The following is a 22,932-nucleotide window of genomic DNA, read 5'->3' on the forward strand; positions in this document are numbered from 1 at the left end:
TGCTTCCAGACAAAATTAGCCAAGTAGCGGAAGCAGGCGACATAAATTGCGGGGGCGACCCCCAAAGAGTTTTAGCGCTGACCGGGGTTTGCTCTCTCCAGATCCTCCCCAGAGCTGATTACTTAGATTCGCTGATAAAAAGGATTAAGCTTCCGGGAAATACAACGGAAACAGCCACACCCTAAACCAAAATATTTAAGTCACAGAATAAGGCAGAGAACGTTATTTCAAGCTTTCTCCTAGAAAGTGAACGAGACCCTTAGGTACGCGGTACCAAGAACCTGCCAACTCAGGCCCGACACTACGTCCGCGAAGAAAAAGACCCGCCCTCTCGATCCCACAAGGCCGGCGGGCCACCAGCACGCGTGCGCGGACTGCGTCAGATCCGGCGCCTGGGCGCCCGATTCCGGAAGGGACTGCACAGTTGTGGCGGCGGTTTCTGTGTTGCAGGTTAGCGTTTCTTGTCTGCTGGAGCGGCGGGTCACCCAGCGGCATCATGGTCGAGGTAAAGTGGCACTTGGGCGCTGAGGGGTCGTTCGCTTCTGGAATGTTTTTCTTCGGCGGCAGGCGTGGGAGACCAAAGGTGTTCGGAGTTTGGAGAGGGTAGAGGCTGCGAAAGGAGGCTCTCTGGCTGAGGCCGGGTAGTCTCTTCTTAAGGTGTTCAGGGATAGAGGGAAGCCGGATGGGAGCATTAGTTGGAGGTTACCCTCAGACATGAAGCCGGAGAGAATTCTTACTGCCGTTTTACTCTTGAGCCTTTGAGCTTGGTAGTGTCCCCGGAGGCGGTGCTTCTGGACCGCTGATATTCCCCATCTGCAGAATAGAGTTCGTGGTTGTGTGTCCTAAAAGATTGGCAGTATTCTCTGGTGTTCACTTAGTGCTTTCCATCAGCTCTTCCCCAAGAAAACCTGCCATTTTGAAGTTTTGCATCTTTCCCTGTCTTGAACAACCATTCTGTTAGACAGCCTTGTCCGTCTTATCTCAGAAATATTTCTTGACCCTTGTCCGTGTCCACTGCGTTCACTTTAATTCAAACCAACACCATCTTTCATCCGGACAAGAGCATTAGCTCTTTGCTGGTGTCCTTGCTTCCATTTTTGTTACACCCTCCTCCCTCCGTAAATTGATCTGTTTAAAATGCAAGTTGATCATGCTTTTTCTGCTTAAAATCCTTTACTGGCCTGATGTTACTAGAGCAAAAATGCAGACTGTTGGAATGATCTTCAAAAAACCCTTATCCTGATCTGGACCTTGCCTACCCTTGGAACCTCATCTCGGTATCACAGCCCACCTTCCTACTGAACATATACAACTCTTGCGGCTCCTGGCATCATTGCAGATACTGAACTGCTGTGTACATGGCATTTTCTCTTTACTGAATTGTTCTTAACTCTAGTGCACAGAGCTAACTCTCTACTTAACTGACATCTCAGAGAGGATTTTTTTAAAATATAATTTATTGACAGATTGGTTTCCATACAACACCCACCGCTCATCCCAACAAGTGCCCTCCTCAATGCCCTCTTTGCCCTCTCCCCCACTTTCCATCAACTCTCAGTTTGTTCTCAATATCCAAGAGTCTCTTATGGTTTGCCTCCCTCCCTCTCTGTAACTTTTCAGAGAGATTTTTCATAACTATCCTAAGTTCTTTCTGTGTCTCATGCCCTTGCTTGTTTCCTTCATAGCACTTATCAAAATGTGTTGCTTATTTTCATCTGTTTTCTCTTGAGCACCTGGACCATGACTGTCTTTTCATCATTCTTTTGTTAGCATCTAGCACAGAACCTGCCAGACACATAGTAGGAGCTCAGTAGATATTTACTGAATAAATGACCAAGCTCAGGCATCACTAGTTGGTATGGGTGGGTCTCTGGCCAATGAAGAGCTTCCTCTTCTTCTCAACTTGACTCCTATAGCTTGCTACAAATAGCCATGGTGAGTGGTAGAAAGCAGTTTACATATTTAAACTTGTAAAGTGTATAACTAATTTGAATTTAATTTAGGTTATGATATGTGTAATTTGCAGATGGATATGTGATTATAATCTTTCTTTCTAGGAGGTGCAGAAACATTCTGTGCACACACTTGTGTTCAGGTCACTGAAGAGAACCCATGACATGTTTGTAGCTGATAATGGAAAACCTGTGCCTTTGGATGAAGAGAGGTAGGTATTGTTCCTTTTCAGTTGCTAGAATATTTTATCTACTTAATAACTGGGGGAAGAGAGCAGGGAGAGGGGGACCTTTAAAGATTAGTGAGTGATACTAACACTCATAGGATATCTATTCAATAATGATTGGTGTTTGGGCATGATTTAAGCTGATTTAACTTTTTTTGGCCTTGTCTTTTACAGTAAAAATCCCATTAATTAATTGCATTTATAAATACCCAGTAATTAGGAGAGTCCCTTTTAGGTGTTATATCTTATAATCAATCACTTTGTATGTGCTTTCAGCTTCCCGCTGCTCTCAGAGCCTTGCTGAGCTGAAATTGTACCTGGCCAGTACCTCTACTCCCATCTTTTCTCGTTAGTATGATGAAGATTTTTGAGTGGTGGCATATTTTTGGTTCTACATCTCCAGCTCCAGTCTGGGATTGCATTATGTGCAGTGTTCCTTCTTTGTCCTTTACCCTTCTTTTAAAATCTACTTAATTCCTAAAACAAGCATTTATATTTAATTTATAAAGTGAGCTATTCTTAAAATTTATATAAGTGCATTTCTTTAAAAAATACTGAACTAATTACGTACTTCGATTAGTTCCAATTACTCTTTTTAGATACATCCAGTAAAGGTTATGATAGAAGCTTTTGCTATATTTTTATATTTACACATTTGAAGGAAAATATATTGACTTTGAGGTTTTTAAAAGGATATATTAGTTTCTATGTATTTTTAAACCAGACCCTTGATAACTTATCATGAAAGGTTTTGTATTTATTGGTTAACAACCTAAAATGTTACTTAGACTTAATGGATGCTATGTGGTGGATTATGAACAAAAGTGTGGAAATGCACTTGGAAGTTTTGAGCTTTTCAAAATACTACTTTAAAAACTTCATAGAAATTTTTTCTACATGATTAGGCAAACCTAAGCTATTTAAGTACTTGTGTTTCTCGGCTATCTATGAATATATTTACTTTGGTTCATATTTTTAAAGTACTCAAGATACGTTATTATGTTCATAATTTTTAAATAGTCACAAACGGAAAATGGCAATCAAGCTGCGTAATGAGTATGGTCCTGTGTTGCATATGCCTACTTCAAAAGAAAATTTTAAAGAGAAATGTCCTCAGAATGCATCGGATTCCTATGGTCATAAACAATATCCTGCCAATCAAGGTAAGTGTGGCATTATCAGAAATGTGATTCTTTTTAAAAGTAGAAATGTAATTTTTAAAAATAGAAAAATGAAATGTTCTAGTGCCTGTTCTGGAAGGACTGACTAGAGCCAAACCCTATTGAACTAGTGTACCAGTATTACAATGGAAGTCTTGATTTCCTCATTGGAGTAGTGAGTGAGTTGAGATTATTGGTTGGTAGGTTTTTTCTTAATAGGAAATAAAAAAGTGGTAGAATCATAATCGCAGAAATTATTAGGATATAGAGAAGGTCACAGTGAAGACTAAAGGAAATATTTCTAACCCATGGGGAGACCATCTATGTATTTTGGCTGTAATCCAGAAAGATGATACTAAGCACTGGCATTCTAATGCATAAAAATAATCTAACATTCCACTGAGAAATCATTTGCTTGGAAGAAAAACCAGTTGATTTTTACTTGACCGAACAATCTCTCTACATACCATTAGAATTGTACAAGCTTTCTTGACATCATATTAACAAAAGGTCAGAAGAAGTAGCTGTGTCCATGGTCTTCAGAAACCAAAACAAAAATGATCAGTTTATCTTATATCTGACATTTGGGTTTAGTTGGGAAAAATTGAGAAATTCAGTTGATAATTTAACACTTATTAAAAGAGATGATACTTGTACATATGATAAATTTGCCAATGATCATAATGATTTTTCTCCTTTTTTTAAGGACAAGAAGTTGAATATTTGGTGACAGGTACACATCCATATCCACCAGGACCTGGTAAGTGAGCTATTTTATATTGAAAGTATCTTGTAGGTATTTCCTTGAATGAACCAATAATATGATTCCTATTGCCTATAAAATACAAGATAAACTTAGCAGACAGGCATCCAAGCATAGCATTTATTTATTTATTTATTTATTTATTATTTTTAGGCATAGTTTTTAGATGATAGTAAACTAATACTCAGTATCAGATACATTCATTGAGCAAACATTTCTAAGCACCTAAATTTATTTCAGGCACTGTGCTAGGAATTCAAAGACAGTAACACTGCTCCAAGCTAAAACATGCTTATATGGAGGTTTAAACAGACATGTTATTATCATTAAACTTATAAAAGTGATTGAAGTGTTAGTGTAGAATCAGGTGTGATAAAAGTGTCTACTAGATGTCTGTGTAGAAAATTGGCACACAGATGGAGTGGCTAGTATATTGGGGTGGAGGACAGAAAGCTTAGTATATCTAGTTTTAGTAATTTTATTTAAAAAAAAATTTTTTTTTTAACGTTTATTTATTTTTGAGACAGAGAGAGACAGAGCATGAACAGGGGAGGGGCAAAGAGAGAGGGAGACACAGAATCTGAAACGGGCTCCAGGCTCTGAGCTGTCAGCACAGAGCCCGACGTGGGGCTCGAACTCACGGTCCGTGAGATCATGACCCGAGCCGAAGTCGGACGCTTAACCGACTGAGCCACCCAGGCGCCCCTAGTTTTAGTAATTTTAGAAGACAGGATTTACCATAATGAAACCCCAGACAGATTAGTACTTCTTGTTTAGTAATTTACATTTACTCTTGGAAATACTCGGTTAGTATTTGGGGGCTGCTTAATTTTTTTATCTGAAGGTAATACCACAAAATAATAGAAATTGTCTTTACTGTCTTGGGTATGTTAATACCAAGCTGCCTGTGATTAAATCAAATTTGAGTTATGTGATTTCAAGTTACATTTATTATTAAAAAGTTAGAAATAAAAGACTCACAAAACATAATAGAAATTTTTATAGTATCACCACCTGGAGATATCCCATGTTTGCTTCCAGTATTTTATTTTAAACCTATGTAAATGAAATCAAAGATAGCTACTGAAAGCAATTGATGTTTTTCTTCAAACAGGGGTTGCTTTGACTGCAGATACTAAGATCCAAAGAATGCCAAGTGAATCAGCCGCTCAGTCCTTAGCTGTGGCATTACCTTCTTCTCAGACCAGGTATGAAGTATTATGCTTCTAATTATAGAGATTTTGAAAACATAATTCATTGTTTCTGTTTTTCTCATTTTAAGATTTCTTTATAATTATGTATTATGTGACATTTTCCTTTATCATTGCTTACAAAAATTTAAAGAATTGGTTCTGCAGAGCACATGACATGACAATTAATTGCTTAGAATGTGCTATTTCTTTTGCTTCAGGGTTGACGCAAATCGTAATGCACCTGCTGGAGGTGAATACCGACATCCGGCGGCTACTGACCGTTCACAGCCTGCAGGGATGACTTCAGTAAGTTTCTCTGTGTCAAATCATGCTGCAGGTTTCTAATTTTTGGAACTTGTTGCCTTATTTTCCTTTATTGCAAGAGTCTTCAGTTAAATACTAAATAAATGAAAATTTGCCTTGGAATTACTAAAGTAAATAGTGGCTGACTGAGCTAGTTGTTAGTATTTCATGGCCCTAAAATTTAAGTTGCTAGTGAATTGATAGATTTTTTAGAATTTAACATTTTGTTAATCTGTGTCTTTTACACATTGTACGTAATGCTTATTTTGGTGTATATAATGTGATGTTGCCCTTTATTATCCACTATTAAAAGTGCAAGGAATGCTATTCTAAAACTTGTGTTAATATGGTTTAAATATGAAAATCTCTTTTTGTTAAACCCTTAGTTGGCTGACACAGTTTAGTGCTGTTAGTAATGTAATATTCATAGGCTGTAGAACTTGTATGTTATAAATGAGCATTTAGAAATACATAAGTTTATGTGTAAGTAAATGGTAGCTAAATTGGTGAAAGTAGTTATAAAAAGAATAACTGAAAATACCTAGTTTGTTTTATTATGCTGTCACTTGAATAACTGCAGACTTTGATTCCTTAATTTATTATGCAGTTATTTGGCTTTATGAAATGAATTAATCTGTGGTCTTCCCACCACATTTCTTCTTTTGCCTCCATTCACAGATCTCTGCCCAGGCTTTCTGCCTCCTTAGGAGGAGGTAATGTAAGCTTCTTGAGGGCAGGAACTTTATGGCTTAAGTATGTTTTGGCTGCATGGATGGATGCTAATAGTAGATGGTACATCAGCTAGATATATTTATTTGGTTAGTTAGTTTTTAGTGTTTATTTCTGAGAGAGAGAGAGAGAGAGACAGACAGACAGACAGACAGAGCATGAGCAGGAGAGGGGCAGAAAGAGAGGGAGACACAGAATCTGAAGCAGGCTCCAGGCTCTGAGCTGTCAGCACAGCACAGAGCCCGACGTGGGGCTCGAACTCACGGACCGTGAGATCATGACCTGAGCCGAAGTCGGATGCTTAACCAGCTGAGCCACCCAGGCGTGCCTAGAGTACCTTTTAAAATGTTAATTAAGTATTTTTGGAAGGTAGTTTCTCCTTTGCAATATTAAATCAATAATGTTAAAATACAGCAATGACAGGCGGAGACATTAATCCACTTGCAATCACTCAAATAATGGTAGGAGCTTATATAGAGCATTTACAGAGTAGTGATAATGTCTTTGTAGTAACTGTATGAAATAGGCACTGTTATTTCCACTTTACAAAGCAGGCATAGAGGTTATGTAATTTTTACCCAAAGTCAGTCAGCTAGTAATTGGCAGAGCTGGGTTCATGAACCCATGCTTAGTGATATGTGCTCTTAACTCTAATGTTCTGCCTCTGAGATTTTTTTAATTGATTTTTAAAATTAACATACAGAAAATATAATTCTGATTAGAAGTCTTAGGTGTGCAGACATTTTCTAGTTATGCAAACATTTTAGCTGTCTTTTCATCAAAGGGGGTAAAAAGCCTCATAAATCCCCTTTTAAAATTTTTCATTTTTGATTTAACATGAAATGTTAGGTATGTCTTTAACAATAATGTAATCTGTTCTATATCTAGGCTGTTATGGAGGCTGGCAATGCCAAGAACTCTGCACTGATGGCTAAAAAAGCCCCTACAATGCCCAAACCCCAGTGGCACCCACCATGGAAACTGTACAGGGTGAGTGAATCTGTATATCATGCCATTACAGAAATGATGATTGCTTTCCAGTTACAAGAGCTGAAGGAGTAGAAAAAGGAGGAAAAGGAGTGAATATGAGCACTAGTAAAGTGATCTGAGACCAGACGAGGGAAGGGTTAGGCCCCAATCTTGAAAGATAGATCTTAGGAAGACTTCTTTAAGTAAAAGCCATGTATGTATTTCCTATAAAATACAGTATAAAATGTTGACAGAAAGCTATTAGGTGTAGAGAACAGATGAAATAAATTTTCTAAGTGTTTGAAGTGTTTAGTATGAAGGCTACGAGGAAGAACAGCATATGACAATGTTTCTTTGGCTCTATTGATGATCTTTTTTCAATTATAGTAAATTAAATGATTCAAAATGTACCAGATCTGAAATGAAGTATATATAGCAGAAAAACTGTAACTGCACTTAATTTACTAAATGTGCTAAATTTGGTTTTTTAATTGTACACTAACATAGCCTTTTTTTTCGTGTACAGACCTAATAAATTTTATTAGATACATAAATTTGGGTAATCACTGCCCCAGTCTGTGTATAGAAGTTCCAGCAACTCAAAAAACACTCCTATGCTATTATTTTACAGTCATATCCTTTCCTACCCATGGTAATTGTTCATCTGTTTTCTATATTATAGTTGTGCCTTTTCAATTTTGTTATATAATGGAATTATATGGTATGCACCTTTTGAGACCGACTTCCTTCACTCAGCTTAATGTCTTTGAGAGTCATCCAAGTTGTTGCATCTATTAATAGATTCCTCTTTGCTGAGTAGCATTTCATTGTATAGATATATCAGTTTGTGTATTCATTTACTGAAGATAAATTCTAAAATCTCTCAAATAATTTTACAAACTTATTTGAAGATGTGAGGACGGGCTATTCAAACTTGACTTATGTGCAGTGAGTTGAAATTGAATAAACTTTTATGTGTAACGAGTCTGCCCATTCTACTTTTTGTTTTATGCAGGTGATCAGTGGACATCTTGGCTGGGTTCGCTGTATTGCTGTAGAACCTGGAAACCAGTGGTTTGTAACTGGATCTGCTGACAGAACTATAAAGGTAATAAAGAAGGAAGAAAAAAAAATAGGACTTTGTATTTGCTATTTAAATTTTATCTTTTATTTTCCTGGGTGGAGATTTCTGTTGTACTTTCTCTGATTTCTTAGACCTGAGTTTGGGGTAAAAGTTACTATATTTATCAATTCACTGTTCTGAATAAATGTGTTTGAGAAATGATATTTAAGTAACAAGTTTTCCAAACAGTACATACTGACTACCTACCACTAATTCCTTGATTTTTACCTTTTTTCTCTTCTGGTTACAAAATTAAAGTATGCTTATTTATTAAAAAATGTGGAAAATATAGAAAAATATAAAAGAATACAGACCCATACATAATCCCAACACTGTCAAATAATTTGAACATGAATTTCTGTTTAGTATTTATTTCTATGCATATGTGTCATTATATTTACTTCTGAGCTCTTTTCCTGTGTGTGTAAGTGCGTATTTTGTTTATTTTGAGGTCGAGAGAGAGAGTGTGTGCACATGGGCATGAGAGCAGGGGAAGGGCAGAGGAGAGAGAGAAACCCAAGCAAACTCTGTGCTACCTGTGCAGAGCCCAACACGGGGCTTGATCTCAATGACCTGAGCTAAAATCGAGAGCTGGGTACTTAACTGAGCTACCCAGATGCCCTTTTATTTTATTTTTTTTATTTTTTAATTTTTTATTTTTTTTAAACGTTTATTTATTTTTGAGACAGTGAGAGACAGAGCATGAACGGGGGAGGGTCAGAGAGAGAAAGCGAGACACAGAATCGGAAACAGGCTCCAGGCTCTGAGCTGTCAGCACAGAGCCCGACGCGGGGCTCGAACTCACGAACCGTGAGATCATGACCTGAGCCCAAGTCAGACGTTTAACCGACTGAGCCACCCAGGCGCCCCCCCAGATGCTCTTTTAAATGTGTATCTTTAAAAAGTCATGCTTGATGTATAATTTATACTCTGGTTTTTTTTCCCACTTAATATTCTATCAGAGGCATGTTTCTGTGAAAAAAGGGTATATCACTTAGGTATTCTATACTGTTTTCCTGTTGTTAGACATTAAACTTTTTAGTTTCTTGATTTTCACCATCGCAAGTAATGCCGTAATGAATCGTTGAGCCTAAAGCTTTTTGCTGTATTTTAAATTACTTTGTTACTATAGATTCCCAGAAATGGAATTAATGGGTTAAACGTTTTTGAGGTTGACACTCAGAGTACAGCTTATTTTCCAAAATGGACTAATTGATACTTGCAGTGTATGAGAGAATCCTTTTCAGCACACTGGTTGTGTATTTTTAAAAATACCTACTAAATGTTAAGCAGAAATGGGTATCTAATCTTTTGAAAACTGTACATAAAAAAATTTCTGGTGGGTTTGAACTTTTTGATACCTAATAAAGCTGCTTTTAGGTTTTTTCAACATATATATTTATTTATTGAGGTATAGTTGACATACAACATTATATTAGTTTTAGGTACACAACGTAATGATTCAGTATTTATATACATTGTGAGATGAATACCACAATAAATCTAGTTAACATCTGTCACCATGCATAGTTACAGATTGTTTTTTCCTTTTAGAGAGAATTTTTGAGATCTACTCTCTTTTAACAACTTTTAAATATGCGGTGCAGTATTAATAAATAACAGTCACCATGCTGAACATTATATCCCCATGACTTATCTACTTTATAACTGGAAGTTTGTACCTTGACTCTCTATCCATTTTGCCTACTCCCCACCCCACCTCTGGCAACTACTGATCTATTCTCTTTATCTCTGAGCTTTGTTTGTTTGTTAATGTTTGTTTGTTTTTAGAGTGTATATGCCAGTAAAATCACACAGTATCTTTGTCTGACTTATTTCACATAGCATAATGCACTCAAGGTTCATCCATGTTGTCATAAATGGCAAGATTTCATTCTTTTTCATGGCTGAATGATAGTTCATTGTGTGTGTTTTTGTGTGTACATACAGATACACATTTTTTTTTTATCCACTCATCCATTGATGGACATTTAGTTTGTTTCCATAGGGTTGTTTTTTTTTAAGGTGTTGCCATCCTTGGCTAATTTAATGTCATTCATACTTTCAGTATCTATGATATCCCTTTATATATACTAAGATTTTGTCACTTATTGCAAATACTTTCCTAGTTTGAACGTGTTTTTTTTTATTCTATTTTTTCCCTGCTTAACAAGGAAGATTGGTGGGAGATTGTTTTTGAAGACTTATTTTTAATATCAAGATTCTAAAAATTTGCTTTGGAATAATCCAAAAGAAAAAAATTAAATATTCTTTGATTGCAGATCTGGGACTTGGCTAGTGGCAAATTAAAACTGTCATTAACTGGGCACATTAGTACAGTGCGTGGTGTGATAGTAAGCACACGGAGCCCTTACCTGTTCTCCTGTGGAGAAGACAAACAAGTCAAATGCTGGGATCTTGAATATAATAAGGTAAGCTTGTAGTTGAGGATTTAAAACATTATGAACCACTGTTTTTCTTTCTAATTATAGAGATTTTCACTTTCCTGCTTTATTTTCAGGTTATAAGGCACTATCATGGACATCTGAGTGCAGTGTATGGTTTGGATTTGCACCCAACAATTGATGTGCTGGTAACCTGTAGTCGAGATTCAACTGCACGGGTAAATGGAGTAGACCCTTGTGTTTATTTGTAAATATATTGCATCTTACAGTATGCATGTTTGGTAATGGAGTCACATGTTATTTGTTAAGAGAATTGAAGATAGTTGCCTTGACCTGTCGGTAGCCTAGCCCCTGAGTTTCTTGACTTCTGTGTTTTTTCACCTTCGTTTTCAGTTCTGTGGCCTCATCGTGTTTATTATTGGGAGTGCCCTGCCTCTGAAATGTGACACTTGCACCTTCCCTTCCCATCACTACAACTATTTTCCATGAGCTGTTTCCTTCAATAGTCTCATTATACCCATTCTTACACTTTGGGTACCCTAATCTTTCAGGTTTTTGTTGTTGTTGTTGTTCCCATCATCTGCCTCCTGTCTACATTCCCCAGCCAGCTTATAGATCATTATCTTTCTTTTAAACAGTTTTTCATTATATTCAGGCACGGTTGCCTAGTAAGTTCCCAGCCTTGAATTGATCCAGTTATCTGCCTGAGATGTGAATACCTGTTCTGACAGTATGTCTGTTGTGTTTTTATAGATTTGGGATGTGAGAACTAAAGCCAGTGTGCACACATTATCTGGACATACAAATGCAGTTGCTACAGTGAGGTGTCAAGCTGCAGAACCACAAATTATTACTGGTATGACTGATAGCTTTTAAATTTATAGTGTATTTAATCAGAATGCATTGTGATTATGCATATGCTTTTCCTATTCACTATGACTCTTGCTTTGTATTGTAGACACATTGGGTGTGCATTTGAAATTTACTGTGGTAATTTTTCATTTGATTGTTTTCATCTCAAACTGTACATATCAGAATATATCACATCTCAGTATCATGTAATGTTTGATCAGAAATGCTTCTGTTAGATACAATTAGACATTGTTTCATAGTATCAAAATTACTGGTCTAAGAAGTTGAAATTAGAAGGTGAAATACCCTGAGACCAATTACTTTTAGAGCTGGTTTGAGTCTTGTTTTACTTACAGGAGGATTAATAATAGATCTTTACTCGGGGTGCCTGGGTGGCTCACTTGGTTAAGCGTCGGACTCTTGATTTCGGCCCGGGTCATTCTCTCACAGTTGTGAGATTGAGCCCCATGTTTGGTTCCATGCTGAGCGTGGCGTTTGCTTAAGATTCTCTCTCTCTCTCCCTCTCCCTCTCCCTCCTCCCTCTCCCTCTCCCTACCTCCCTCCCTCCCTCCCTCCCTTTCCTCTGCCCTTCCCTTGCTTGTACACATGCACACTCTCTCAAAAAATAAAAATAAATTAAAAAAAATATTAGATCTTTAAGACTAGAAAGTAATTCATTCACTTGATGTATTTGATTAACTACAAGTTTTTTCTTCCCCTCCATGAGGAGTAACATCATGTATTTGCTTTGTTACTCGCATTTGTTCTAGCTGTTGAGTTGAGAGTGCATCAAGCATTTATTGCCTTTTTTAAGAATTAAATTTAAACCAACCTAAAAATTAGAACTGTAAAGTAATTAGCCAAGAGTTGATAGGACTTTCACTTAGTCTATATGTATCTATGCAAGACTCCTTCATATTTTGTTGTGTTTAATTTTTGCGTTATTTTTTCTGATCGAATTTTGAGGGTGTGTGTGTTTTTATTATAGGAAGCCATGATACTACAATACGATTATGGGATTTGGTGGCTGGAAAAACAAGAGTCACATTAACAAATCACAAAAAATCCGTCAGGGCTGTGGTTTTACATCCTAAACAGTAAGTGTATTTTCCTAATTCGCCTCTCTTTTTTCAATATTTAGTATAAGTATGGAAAGACCAACACTGGTACTATTTCAGTAGTTATTTAGCTGTCATTTCCAGGCCTGTGCCACTTACATGCATGCATTTCTTTTATTTTCCCTATGTCGTATTTTGCTTCATGACCTATATGTGATAAGGAAAATTTTCTACATGGTGAGCAAGGATAGTGTCAAACGAGACAATATGAATAAATCATTGCTAAAATCTGCGTGTCAAAGTAGAGGCTAATAGAAGATGGATTTAATGTTTTGGTAGAAATGTTACTGGGCATTGAGACATACACAGAGTAGTTTAATTTTTAAGTTAATATACATAGAAAAAAATAGTAGGAACCGTGACCTCATAATCAGGTTGTCCATAGAGGTGAGCATATTATCACAGCCTGTTTATTATATCACATCACCTTGACACTTTTCTGGTCACATTGATATCTTTTCTGTACCCATTATTTCCTCCTTCCCTCACTTTTTCTGTCTTCCTCACTCACTGTCTTTTTTTCCCCCCACTTCCTTTTTCTCTTTCTCTGTTTCTTTCCTTCTTTTCCTTTCTTCCTGTTTTCCCCTCTCTCCTTCTCTTGCTCTCTATCCAGAATAGTTTCATAACCCCTTGCCCTTAATGTGAATTTAAGGTTTTGTACATTTGTTGCTTTAACTCAGTATAGAGCATTGGGGAAATGAGAATAAAACATTAATCTTGGAATTAAAATACACTTAAAATATTTATTTTGAAGATCTGATTTGACTTGGAACAGATATCTTCATATTTTTACCTCTTGGTATGACAATAATATTTTGCTAAAGCTACGTGGACCCATAAATGCACATGTAGAGAATACAGCCCTAACAAGCTTCTTTGAACTCAACCATTTTTTTTTAACTTTGTTTACTTTGTCATTAATTCTTTGTAATCTTATTTCAGTTACACATTTGCATCTGGCTCTCCAGATAACATAAAACAGTGGAAATTCCCTGATGGAAGTTTTATTCAAAATCTTTCTGGTCATAATGCTATTATTAACACACTGACAGTAAATTCTGATGGAGTGCTTGTTTCTGGAGGTAAATTAAGATTTTAGAGATAAATGTGTTTTAGTCTCATTTTTTTTCTTTTGGTAAATGAGTAAACGTTTATAAAATTTCTAAGCCATCCCACCTAAGTATTATAACAGAACTTGCCCAGTTACTGTGTATTTGGATGATCATATGTGTGTTCATGCATATTTGTAATACCTGTAGCATATTTCATAGTTTAACCGTTTTTGAGTTCCCACATGATAAATCTAAGGAATTCATGCTGGGAACCACCTAAAGTTTGGTTGTGTATTCTGGAATTAGATATTGTTTTGTGGTGCTTTTTGAGCTCTATACTAAATTCTGAATTCACACATAAAAATAGACGAACCAGTATTAAGAGAAGCTTGAGTGCCTATGTCTTACATATCTTTATAACTATTTAATCTTTATTGTCACAGTACTTGACCCATGGATGGTACTTAAATGTTTGTCAAGCTGAATTGTTGATAGGACACCAAGTTTAATTCGATTTTTTTTTTCCTTTAAGCTGACAATGGCACTATGCATCTTTGGGACTGGAGAACTGGCTATAATTTCCAGAGAGTTCATGCAGCTGTGCAGCCTGGATCTTTGGATAGTGAATCAGGAATATTTGCTTGTGCTTTTGATCAGTCTGAAAGTCGGTTACTAACAGCTGAAGCTGATAAAACCATTAAAGTGTATAAAGAGGATGATACAGCGGTAAGTTCTCTATTTCACATATATTTTAAACTAAAAGAAATCATACCAATTTAGCAAGTGCTTTTTCATTTTAAAGGTATTGAAATTATCAGAAGGGAAAATAATCTTCATAGTATTAAAGAATTTGTCATCTTGAGTAGTGTCTGTTCATAGATTTCTGTATTGGTTTCATTGATGCCAGTGAATTATCCTTATTTACTATACTTGGGAAATCTTGCATCCACAATAACCACATGTTGGGGCTCCTGGGTTGCTCATTCGGTTAAGTATATGACTTTGGCTCAGGTCATGATCTCACAGTTCGTGAGTTCGAGCCTGTCGTCGGGCTCTATGCTGATAGCTCAAAGCCTGGAGCCTGCTTCCGATTGTGTCTCCCCCTCTCTCTGTCCCTTCTCTGCTCATGCTCTCTCTCTCTCTCTCTCCTTCAAAATAAATAAACATTAAAAAAAAAAAATAACCACAAATAAATAAATTCCTATGCAGATAAATTCTAAAATCATAAGCTTTGGTATTACCAGAATACCTAAATAGCAATTTTATTTGAGATGAAAAACCATGAACTGAATTTGTAGTGAACCAGTCGTCCTTTGTTAGATTCAGATAATGTCAAAAATTTGTCAACTATTTTTTTTTTTAATATAATGTATTGTCAAATTGGCTTTCATACAACACCCAGTGGTCATCCCAACAAGTGCCCTCCTCAGTGCCCATCACCCATTTTCTCCTCGCCCCCACTCCCCTGTCCACCCACAGTTTGTTCTCTGTATTTAAGAGTCTCTTGTGGTTTGCCTCCCTCCCTTGTCAACTGTTTCTGAAATTGTTAAATAACTGCTAAATATGTAATGCCAACTAATGTAATTTAGAATTGATGGCCTTGTTTTTGTTAGGGAGTTATTAATTAAAAAACTAACAATATTTGGTTTTATTTAATTTTCTGTTTTCAGACAGAAGAAACTCATCCAGTCAGCTGGAAGCCAGAAATTATCAAGAGAAAGAGATTTTAATGTAACATTGTCTTCATGGTGGCTCCCCCCCCACACACCCTTTTTAAAAAAAAAAAAAAGCTTGGTGTTGATGAGGATATCCAGTCATTTTGTGCTCTGGCTAGGAATGCAGAAACTCACATGCTTAAATCATTCCTGCTTCGTATTTTATAATAAACTGCCCCCCCCCCCCGTGTTATTTTCTAAAATAAATAATTTGAGATCCTAAGAAAATGCAGATATCAAGCATATGCAGGTTCATTGAACACAACTATTCTAAAGATAGAATATTTGTCAGTTTTTTTAAAAGACACTTTTTAAAAAAACTTCGCCAAACTGCTTACTATAATAAGGATATGTTTTGAGGGGAGCAGTTGTGTTTTTGTGTGTGTGTGTGTTTTTTTCTTTTTTTTTTTTAGTCCTTTAAGAACTAGTATCTGTGACTAATAATTTGGGATTAAAGGATTTGAAGTCTTACTATAATTTATGTATGTTTATTCCACAGTTTTTGAGTGTATGCTCTGCAAAGCTCTGCACTGGATACTGTTCAGGAAATAGACAAGCAAGTTGTATCTGGCCTCCAAGACTCTAGTTTATGTTACAGAAATGCAGTAAGGGAGAGGCAGGCAAAAAGCTGGAGTAGCACAGAGGGAAGAGCCAGTAATTTTTCCCAGAGAGCATGTGGAAGACTTCATAGAGTCAGGGGTATTTGAGCTGAGCCTTGAGACGGCACAGAGGGAAAACAGTTTTCTAAGATGAGGCATAAAGTGAATGAAACCAGACGTGGGAAACTCTGACGTGTTCTAGGAGCAAAGAGCTGTCTGCTGCAGTTGAGTAATGAGAACAGCTGGTTGGTGCTGGAGAATGTGCATGTTTGCAGTTTGATTGTATTCCAGAAGCAGTAGGATACCAAGATAGGTATCAAATCCTGGAGAAATAGCAAGATACCAGTGGAGGTATTTGAAGCTGTGGCAAGCCCTGTAGTCTTCTTTGAAGACTTTCTGCATAAGGGTTACTTAAGTTTCTGATACCTATGCCTTGTAAATGAGTTTTCTGATCCTTGCCCTTAGGATCCTGAGTCCCCATCAGTCAAGAAAATGAGTCCAACTTCACTTTCCATAGTTAGAAAACACAGTTACAAGAACAATTAAATTTTTTTCAAATTAAAAATATTGCACCATAATTTTGAACAAGTATTTCTGAATTATACGTATCCCATCTTGCATGCTATAGGTGGGAGTATAATTTTATAACCTTTGGGGGGGGTTTCAGAGTATATTGAAAATGCTCAAACCATTTCGCTAAACTCTTCATTAAAAATGAAATTACTAGGAAACTGCCTAATAGGAATAATCTGACAAGTGTACACAAGCAGGTTTATTGCACCTTTGTTCTTTAATAATTAAAACTAGCTCAGAGGTCCTACCAGTAAGGGACTGGTGTAATAGATTATGGTACCGTCATGCAATTTATTTCTATTCATTAAGAGTGAGGGATGTCTCTGGATTAACAATAAGATGTCCAAACTTTTATGTAAAAAAAAAAAAAAAAGTTGTGGAAGCTTTTTTTTTTGTAGGATAACTTGATAATGCTATAAAAAATAATGGAAAAGTAATACCACATTGTTGTCAGTGGCTTTGTGAGGGAGTGAAATTGTGGGAGAACTTTCATGATTGGCTTTATATATTTCTATAATGTTTTAATTTTCTATAAGCATGTATTTTGTAAACTTAAATAAAGAAATCCACTACACTTGCATCCCTGAGAGATTCTCATATATCTTCTAACACAAGAAAAATAGAGGTGAGGAGGGTCACATTCCTAAAGGCCAACCAGAAACCACAGCTAGCACAGGGAGGTGAGCTAGCTTCTTTTCTGCCTAGCAAAGCTTCAACTCTTATTAGACAAGTACCAAATTCTGAATAGCATTTACAAAATCCATCTCCCTTCATGCTATCTTGTATTATGATGTTCTCGGATCCTCTTGGAAAGAGTTCATTCACCATATGTGTTATGACCCCCATGAGATTTCAGGCAAAATTAATGCATTTGCTCTTTTTTTTACCCACTTGACGGAACCCCAACCCAGGGTAAGTTCAAGTCTCTTACCTTGCCTATGTCTTGTGTATACCCAAGCTGCAGAACTTTCCTACAGGAAAACAGCTTTGCTACCTGGACTCATGTTTCATTTATGACCTCTTACCTCAAGTGGGCCAATAACAATGATGACACACACCTTTCTGTAGTTAATCCCTTCTGCCTCCTGTTGCAAAGGATGAACTCTACCCACCTAAAAAACAACTCTGAATGCACAGTTGTTACTAGACCTAATGTTCCCTCCTAAGTCTCACCTATTTCTCTATTCCCTTTTAAGGCCAAACTCCTTGAGTTGTCATAACTTCATGATCTCTCACTTGCCATTCTCAACTGACTCCAGTCCAAACATAGTGAAAGTAAATGTGTTCAACTGTTCTTAGGGAAATGGAAGAAACTTAAGTAGTATGAAGGAGTTGGTAGGAAATAAAGCAATGAGAAAAAGATATAAAGTTAGCCTGAATGTCAATTTTTTTTTTTTTGGCACAAAAATAAAGTAGATGCAATTATTTAGATAAACCAATCAAGAAACACAAGAATCATAAATGTCCTAAAATAAATAAATAAATAAATAAATAAATAAAGGGGTGAGGGAGACAATTCTGTTCAATTCCATGCCATTATATGTTTTTTTTTAAGTTTATTTATTTTGAGAGGGTGGGAAAGGTAGAGAATCCCAGGTAGGCTCCATGCGGTCAGTGCAGAGCCAGATGTGGGACTTGATCTCACGAATTGTGAGATCACACCTGAGCTGAAATCAAGAGTCAGATGCTTAATCCACTGAGCCACCCAGGTGCCCCATCCGTGCCATTATTTGAATAGCCAAATAAAATGGTTAATTTTAAAGAAAAATATATTTTATGGCAGATTCCAGAAGATACAGAAAACTTAAATTCTTGTAGATGAAATAGTTTGTCAAGGAATTAATCCTTACCATTACCACTTGCACATACCACTTAAGTGCATTAAGCTTCAAAGTGGAATTCTAATTTCAATGCACTATAAATTTTATAGGATCTAGATAAGGAAAAGATTTTATGTGTTTTAAAATGTATTTCAAAGATATCCAAATCCAATGATGCACAAATAAAGGAAATGATTTCATCTTGCTTGTGAATACTGATGGAAAAATCATTATTAAAGGCTAATAAAAGAATCAAACAGTACTTACCTAAGTGAAGTTTATTCCAAGAGTGCCAGGAAATTTCATTATTAGGAAATAGTATAATTCATCATATTGGTTTATATGAGGAGAAAAATGAGCGTCTTCATAGATGGTAAAGGGGTATTTCAATATAATTTGAAATCCATACTTCATTAAATAAAAACAAGACCTACTAACATAGGAACAGATGGATATTTCAAAAACTTAATTACCCTATAATGAGTTGTTAATAGAAATATTCCTGTTAATGTCGAAAACAAGGCAGGGATATCCATCCACATCACTATTAGGTTTTTTAAGACTTGTCTGGAGTTTTCTAGCTTTTCTGGAAGTTTTTTTTAGAAGATATAGAGGTATATTGAGGCATCTGTGTGGCTCAGTCAGTTGAGCTACTGACTTAATTGTGGCTCAGGTTGTGATCCCAGGGTCATGAGGTGGAGCCCTATGTCAGGCTCCACACTGAGCGAGGAGTCTGCTTAAGATTCTCTAGGTCTCTCTCTCTCTATATATATATCTCTATCTCTCTTTCCCTCTGCCTCCCTTCCCCACTCATGCTTGCTCTCTCTCTTTAAAAAAAAAAAAAGGTAGAGGTAGAGGTATAATAATTGGAAAGTAGGGAAATAAAATCATTGCGGATAATTTGATTATGCACCTGGAAAATCTAAGAGAACTGATTGAAAACTATTAAAAGCAATAGCCTATTCAGTAAGGGCTTGGTACAGAACCTGATACTCATGGGGCGCCTGGGTGCTCAGTCGGTTAAGCATTGGACTTCAGCTCAGGTCATGATCTCACAGTTCGTGAGTTCGAGCCCTTCATTGGGCTGTGTGCTGACAGCTCAGAGGCTGGAGCCTGTTTCAGATTCTGTCTCCCTCTTTCTCTGCCCCTCCCCCACTTGCTCTATGTCTCTCTCTGCCTCTCAAAAATAATATATTATAAATAAATAATAAATAAATAAACATTAAAAAAACCCCTGATACTCAGAAATCAGTAAGCAGTAAGATCTAATGGAAAGAAAAAACTCTCATAAAATGACAAAAAGACGGAGTAAAATTAAAAAGAAATATGTAAGTCCTGTATGAAGAAATTTTCAAAATCCTCCTTAGGGATGGAAAAGAAGCCTTGATTAAATGAAAGGCATATTATGGTCTTGGGTAAGAAACTTCAGGATGTCATTTCCCTTTAAATTCTAGTAAATTAGCTCAATCCCAGTAAAACTGCATATTGTATTTTTTTATCTATTATAGAATAAAAGCTGATTCTTAGTTCTTATAGAAAAATTTAAAAGCAATGATACCTAAGATAATCCTGAAAGAACAAAAAAATGAGGGAGGGAACTAGTCTGGTATGGATACATGATCAATGAAATGGAGTACAGTCCAAAAATAGACCCAAAAACAAATGATAATTATGTGTATGGTCAAGATAGCCTAGCGTAACATGCTCAATCTTACTTAAATCCAAATTTAAAACTACAATGAAAGCTACAGTTTTCACCAATAGGACTGTCAAAGTTAAAAAAAAAAAAAAGGTAATAATATACGTATAGGCAGTGTAGGAAATAATTTTCTATTTTGCTGTCCCAGAAAATTCATTGGTGAGAGCTTTGTATTAGCGATACTTTTTAAAATTACAAATGAATATGATTTTTAACCCAGAAATTCTAGTTCTAAGAATTTGTGCCATAAATGTGCTTGTATGTGCCATAAATATGCTTGTATGTGTATGCATCATTTACAATGGAAAACTGTTGAAAGGTGTGTGATTACTGGACTAGGCTCAAGAAGAAAAGTGCATCTGGTAAAGTGAGTCTTATGTTAATGATGCCTTGCATGTTTACATTTTACACACAGCTGTCTTGTTCACGATTGCATATGATTCCCCAAGACTTTTGAGAAGTAAGTTGGACCAATACTCCCATTTTACAGTTGCAGAATCAGCTTTAATAGGCTCAAAGCATGATTAACAGGGGAGCCAGTGTGAGAATCCAGGGTGTGTGTGTGTGTTAATCTCTTGCTAGCAAATTTCTCATTAATTCCCAGAAGGGTTGCCTTTCCATTGATTTAAAGGGCACTTTAGGGGAAGAGTAAAGCAAATATTTATGTTTCTCCTGAACTGACAGCATTCCTAGCCAAAAGTAGCCTTGGTTCTAACAATGGCTTCAGTCCATATACCTTTTCCAGCTATTCAGTGTTTAACACATATATTTTTAAATCTATATATCTATGTCACTACCTGTCTACTGTTTATCAATCAATCATCTGCCTAAATTTACTTTGAGGTTAAGGAAATGCATATTTTTAGATTAATATCTGTTACGTGAATTCTTATAAATTAGTAATGTCTTCAAGGATTTGGAGATTTGGGAGATTTTAGGAAGAGAGAAAATTACTGATTTGAGGAGACCTGTATATTTGCTGAACAATTTTTTTTTTTTTAGTTCATATACACTTAGTAGGTGTTGTAGAAGATACCAGAATTATAGTGTGTGATATCTACTTTCCAAGCTGAATTATAATCATGGATGACAATAATAAATGTTTATGTAAGGATTGAATAAGAATATAAGAGATTTCTTTCAACCAGAATCATAAAGTGTTAAATGGATGTTATATCCTGGGAGTGTTTGGGGGGTTGGGGAGGATAGCGTATCTAGAAAGGCAATGTTTGTGAAGGAACTCAATCTTGGACTGTACTTTGAAGGATGGGGAATATTTAGGCAGATAGACAAGTGGGGAATGTATGAACCCGCTAACATTGTCACTAGATAAGCTGGACTGGAATTCGAACTGGGCTTCTGTTACTTCGGCTACTTCTGCCTCTGTGAGAAGAAAACAGGCTTGACCTTTTAATAGAGTTGGCCTGGCAACTGAAACTGGAGAATGTAATCTAGGAAACTGGGAAATTCTTTGAGACTACAGTTGGTTCAGACCTTGAAAATGATCATTTTTATGCGGGCACACACTATAGGCACATACTTGAACAACTTGGTTTCTGTTAGGGATGCCTGGCTGGGTCAGTTGGAAGAGCATGTGACTCCTGGTCTCAGGAGTTGTGAGTTTGAGCCCCACCTTGGGTGCAAAGATTATTTAAAAAATAAACTTTCAAAAAAAAAATGGTTTCTGTTAACCTGGACAAGCAAGATAATTAAAAAAAAATTTTTATGTTTATTTATTTTTGAGAGAGAGAGAGAGAGAGAGACAAAGCACAAGTGGGGGAGGGGCAGAGAGAAAGGGAGACACAGAATCAGAAGCAGGCTCCAGGCTCTGAGCTGTCAGCACAGAGCCTGATGCAGGGCTTGAACCCATGAACTGTGAGATCACGACCCGAGCCGAAGTCAGACACTTAACCGACTGAGCCACCCAGGCACCCCTATGGGCAAGATAATTTTAATAAGACACTCTTTATCATGAGAAGGTTTTGAATAATAGATACCCACCAAAAATAAGGACTGACTGAGTTAAAGCACCAGCCGTGCTGGGAGCCTCACCGTTCCTCACTGCAGACCGAGCCACTTACCTCAGGGAGAGCTGGGGCTTTGGTGGCTGTTCTGTGTAATCTGTGGGCTCTAAGGCCAGACTCTCACAGTGTCAGTGAAGTCTTGACCTCCGTATGAAAAGGAAGCAAGAGATGTGGAAACTTCAGGATTATTTGGCTGGAAAGAAATAGGAAAAAATAAGGACTGTGACCTATGATTCCATTTTCAGCAATGCAACAGTTGTTAAATGAGCATTTGATTTCTTCGGATGAATAGGATCATCGCGCTAATAACATGCAGAAAGATCGTTTGACAAAATTCAAGAAAAATGTCAGCCAAACTTCTGCGAGAAAGAGTGGGGGAGAGAGGTCAATAATTTCTTGAAGAGTAATTATTAGGAAGGAGCACTAAATCATTTTTCACAGTGGAGCATAGAGACAGGCACAGGAATAATTAAAGTCAGGAAAAATAAAAGAATGTTTGCACTCGATTTTAAAAATTCAGTGTGGTTCTGGGAACTAATTGAACTAATGGGATAAGAAAAAAATAAGAAATAAGGAAAGGCAAATTATAATTATTTATAGATAAAGCATACAAAGCAAGCAACAGAAAAACTGTTAAAATGAAAGTGCCCTGTAAA

The 22,932-nt window shown here is 36.5% G+C and overlaps 1 protein-coding gene across 2 annotated transcripts; it reads left to right on the forward strand.

Moving 5' to 3' along the window:
- Positions 1-359: 359 nt before the first annotated feature.
- Positions 360-17,313, forward strand: PLRG1 (pleiotropic regulator 1). 2 transcript variants are annotated; one of them, XM_015080635.3, is made up of 16 exons: positions 489-505; positions 2,058-2,164; positions 2,456-2,527; positions 3,200-3,342; positions 4,046-4,099; positions 5,217-5,310; positions 5,514-5,601; positions 7,216-7,317; positions 8,312-8,404; positions 10,702-10,851; positions 10,941-11,042; positions 11,578-11,680; positions 12,665-12,773; positions 13,737-13,876; positions 14,379-14,572; positions 15,517-17,313. In XM_015080635.3, exons 4-16 carry the CDS (start codon positions 3,213-3,215, stop codon positions 15,574-15,576), a joined length of 1,419 nt encoding a protein of 472 aa, XP_014936121.1. In that variant the 5' UTR covers positions 489-505; positions 2,058-2,164; positions 2,456-2,527; positions 3,200-3,212; the 3' UTR covers positions 15,577-17,313. The 2 variants fall into 2 exon arrangements, with proteins under 2 accessions (XP_014936120.1, XP_014936121.1); XM_015080634.3 differs by lacking the exon at positions 2,456-2,527 and having other exon boundaries at positions 360-505.
- Positions 17,314-22,932: the final 5,619 nt, after the last annotated feature.

This window comes from Acinonyx jubatus, chromosome B1 (genome assembly GCF_027475565.1).
Source record: "Acinonyx jubatus isolate Ajub_Pintada_27869175 chromosome B1, VMU_Ajub_asm_v1.0, whole genome shotgun sequence".
Taxonomy (NCBI): Eukaryota; Metazoa; Chordata; class Mammalia; order Carnivora; family Felidae; genus Acinonyx; species Acinonyx jubatus.

Excerpts from the sequence above, each read along its gene's own strand:
- PLRG1 (XM_015080634.3), top strand. Across the intron at positions 3,343-4,045 it reads ACAATATCCTGCCAATCAAG|GACAAGAAGTTGAATATTTG; the intron begins GTAAGTGTGGCA and ends CCTTTTTTTAAG. Across the intron at positions 12,774-13,736 it reads GTGGTTTTACATCCTAAACA|TTACACATTTGCATCTGGCT; the intron begins GTAAGTGTATTT and ends ATCTTATTTCAG.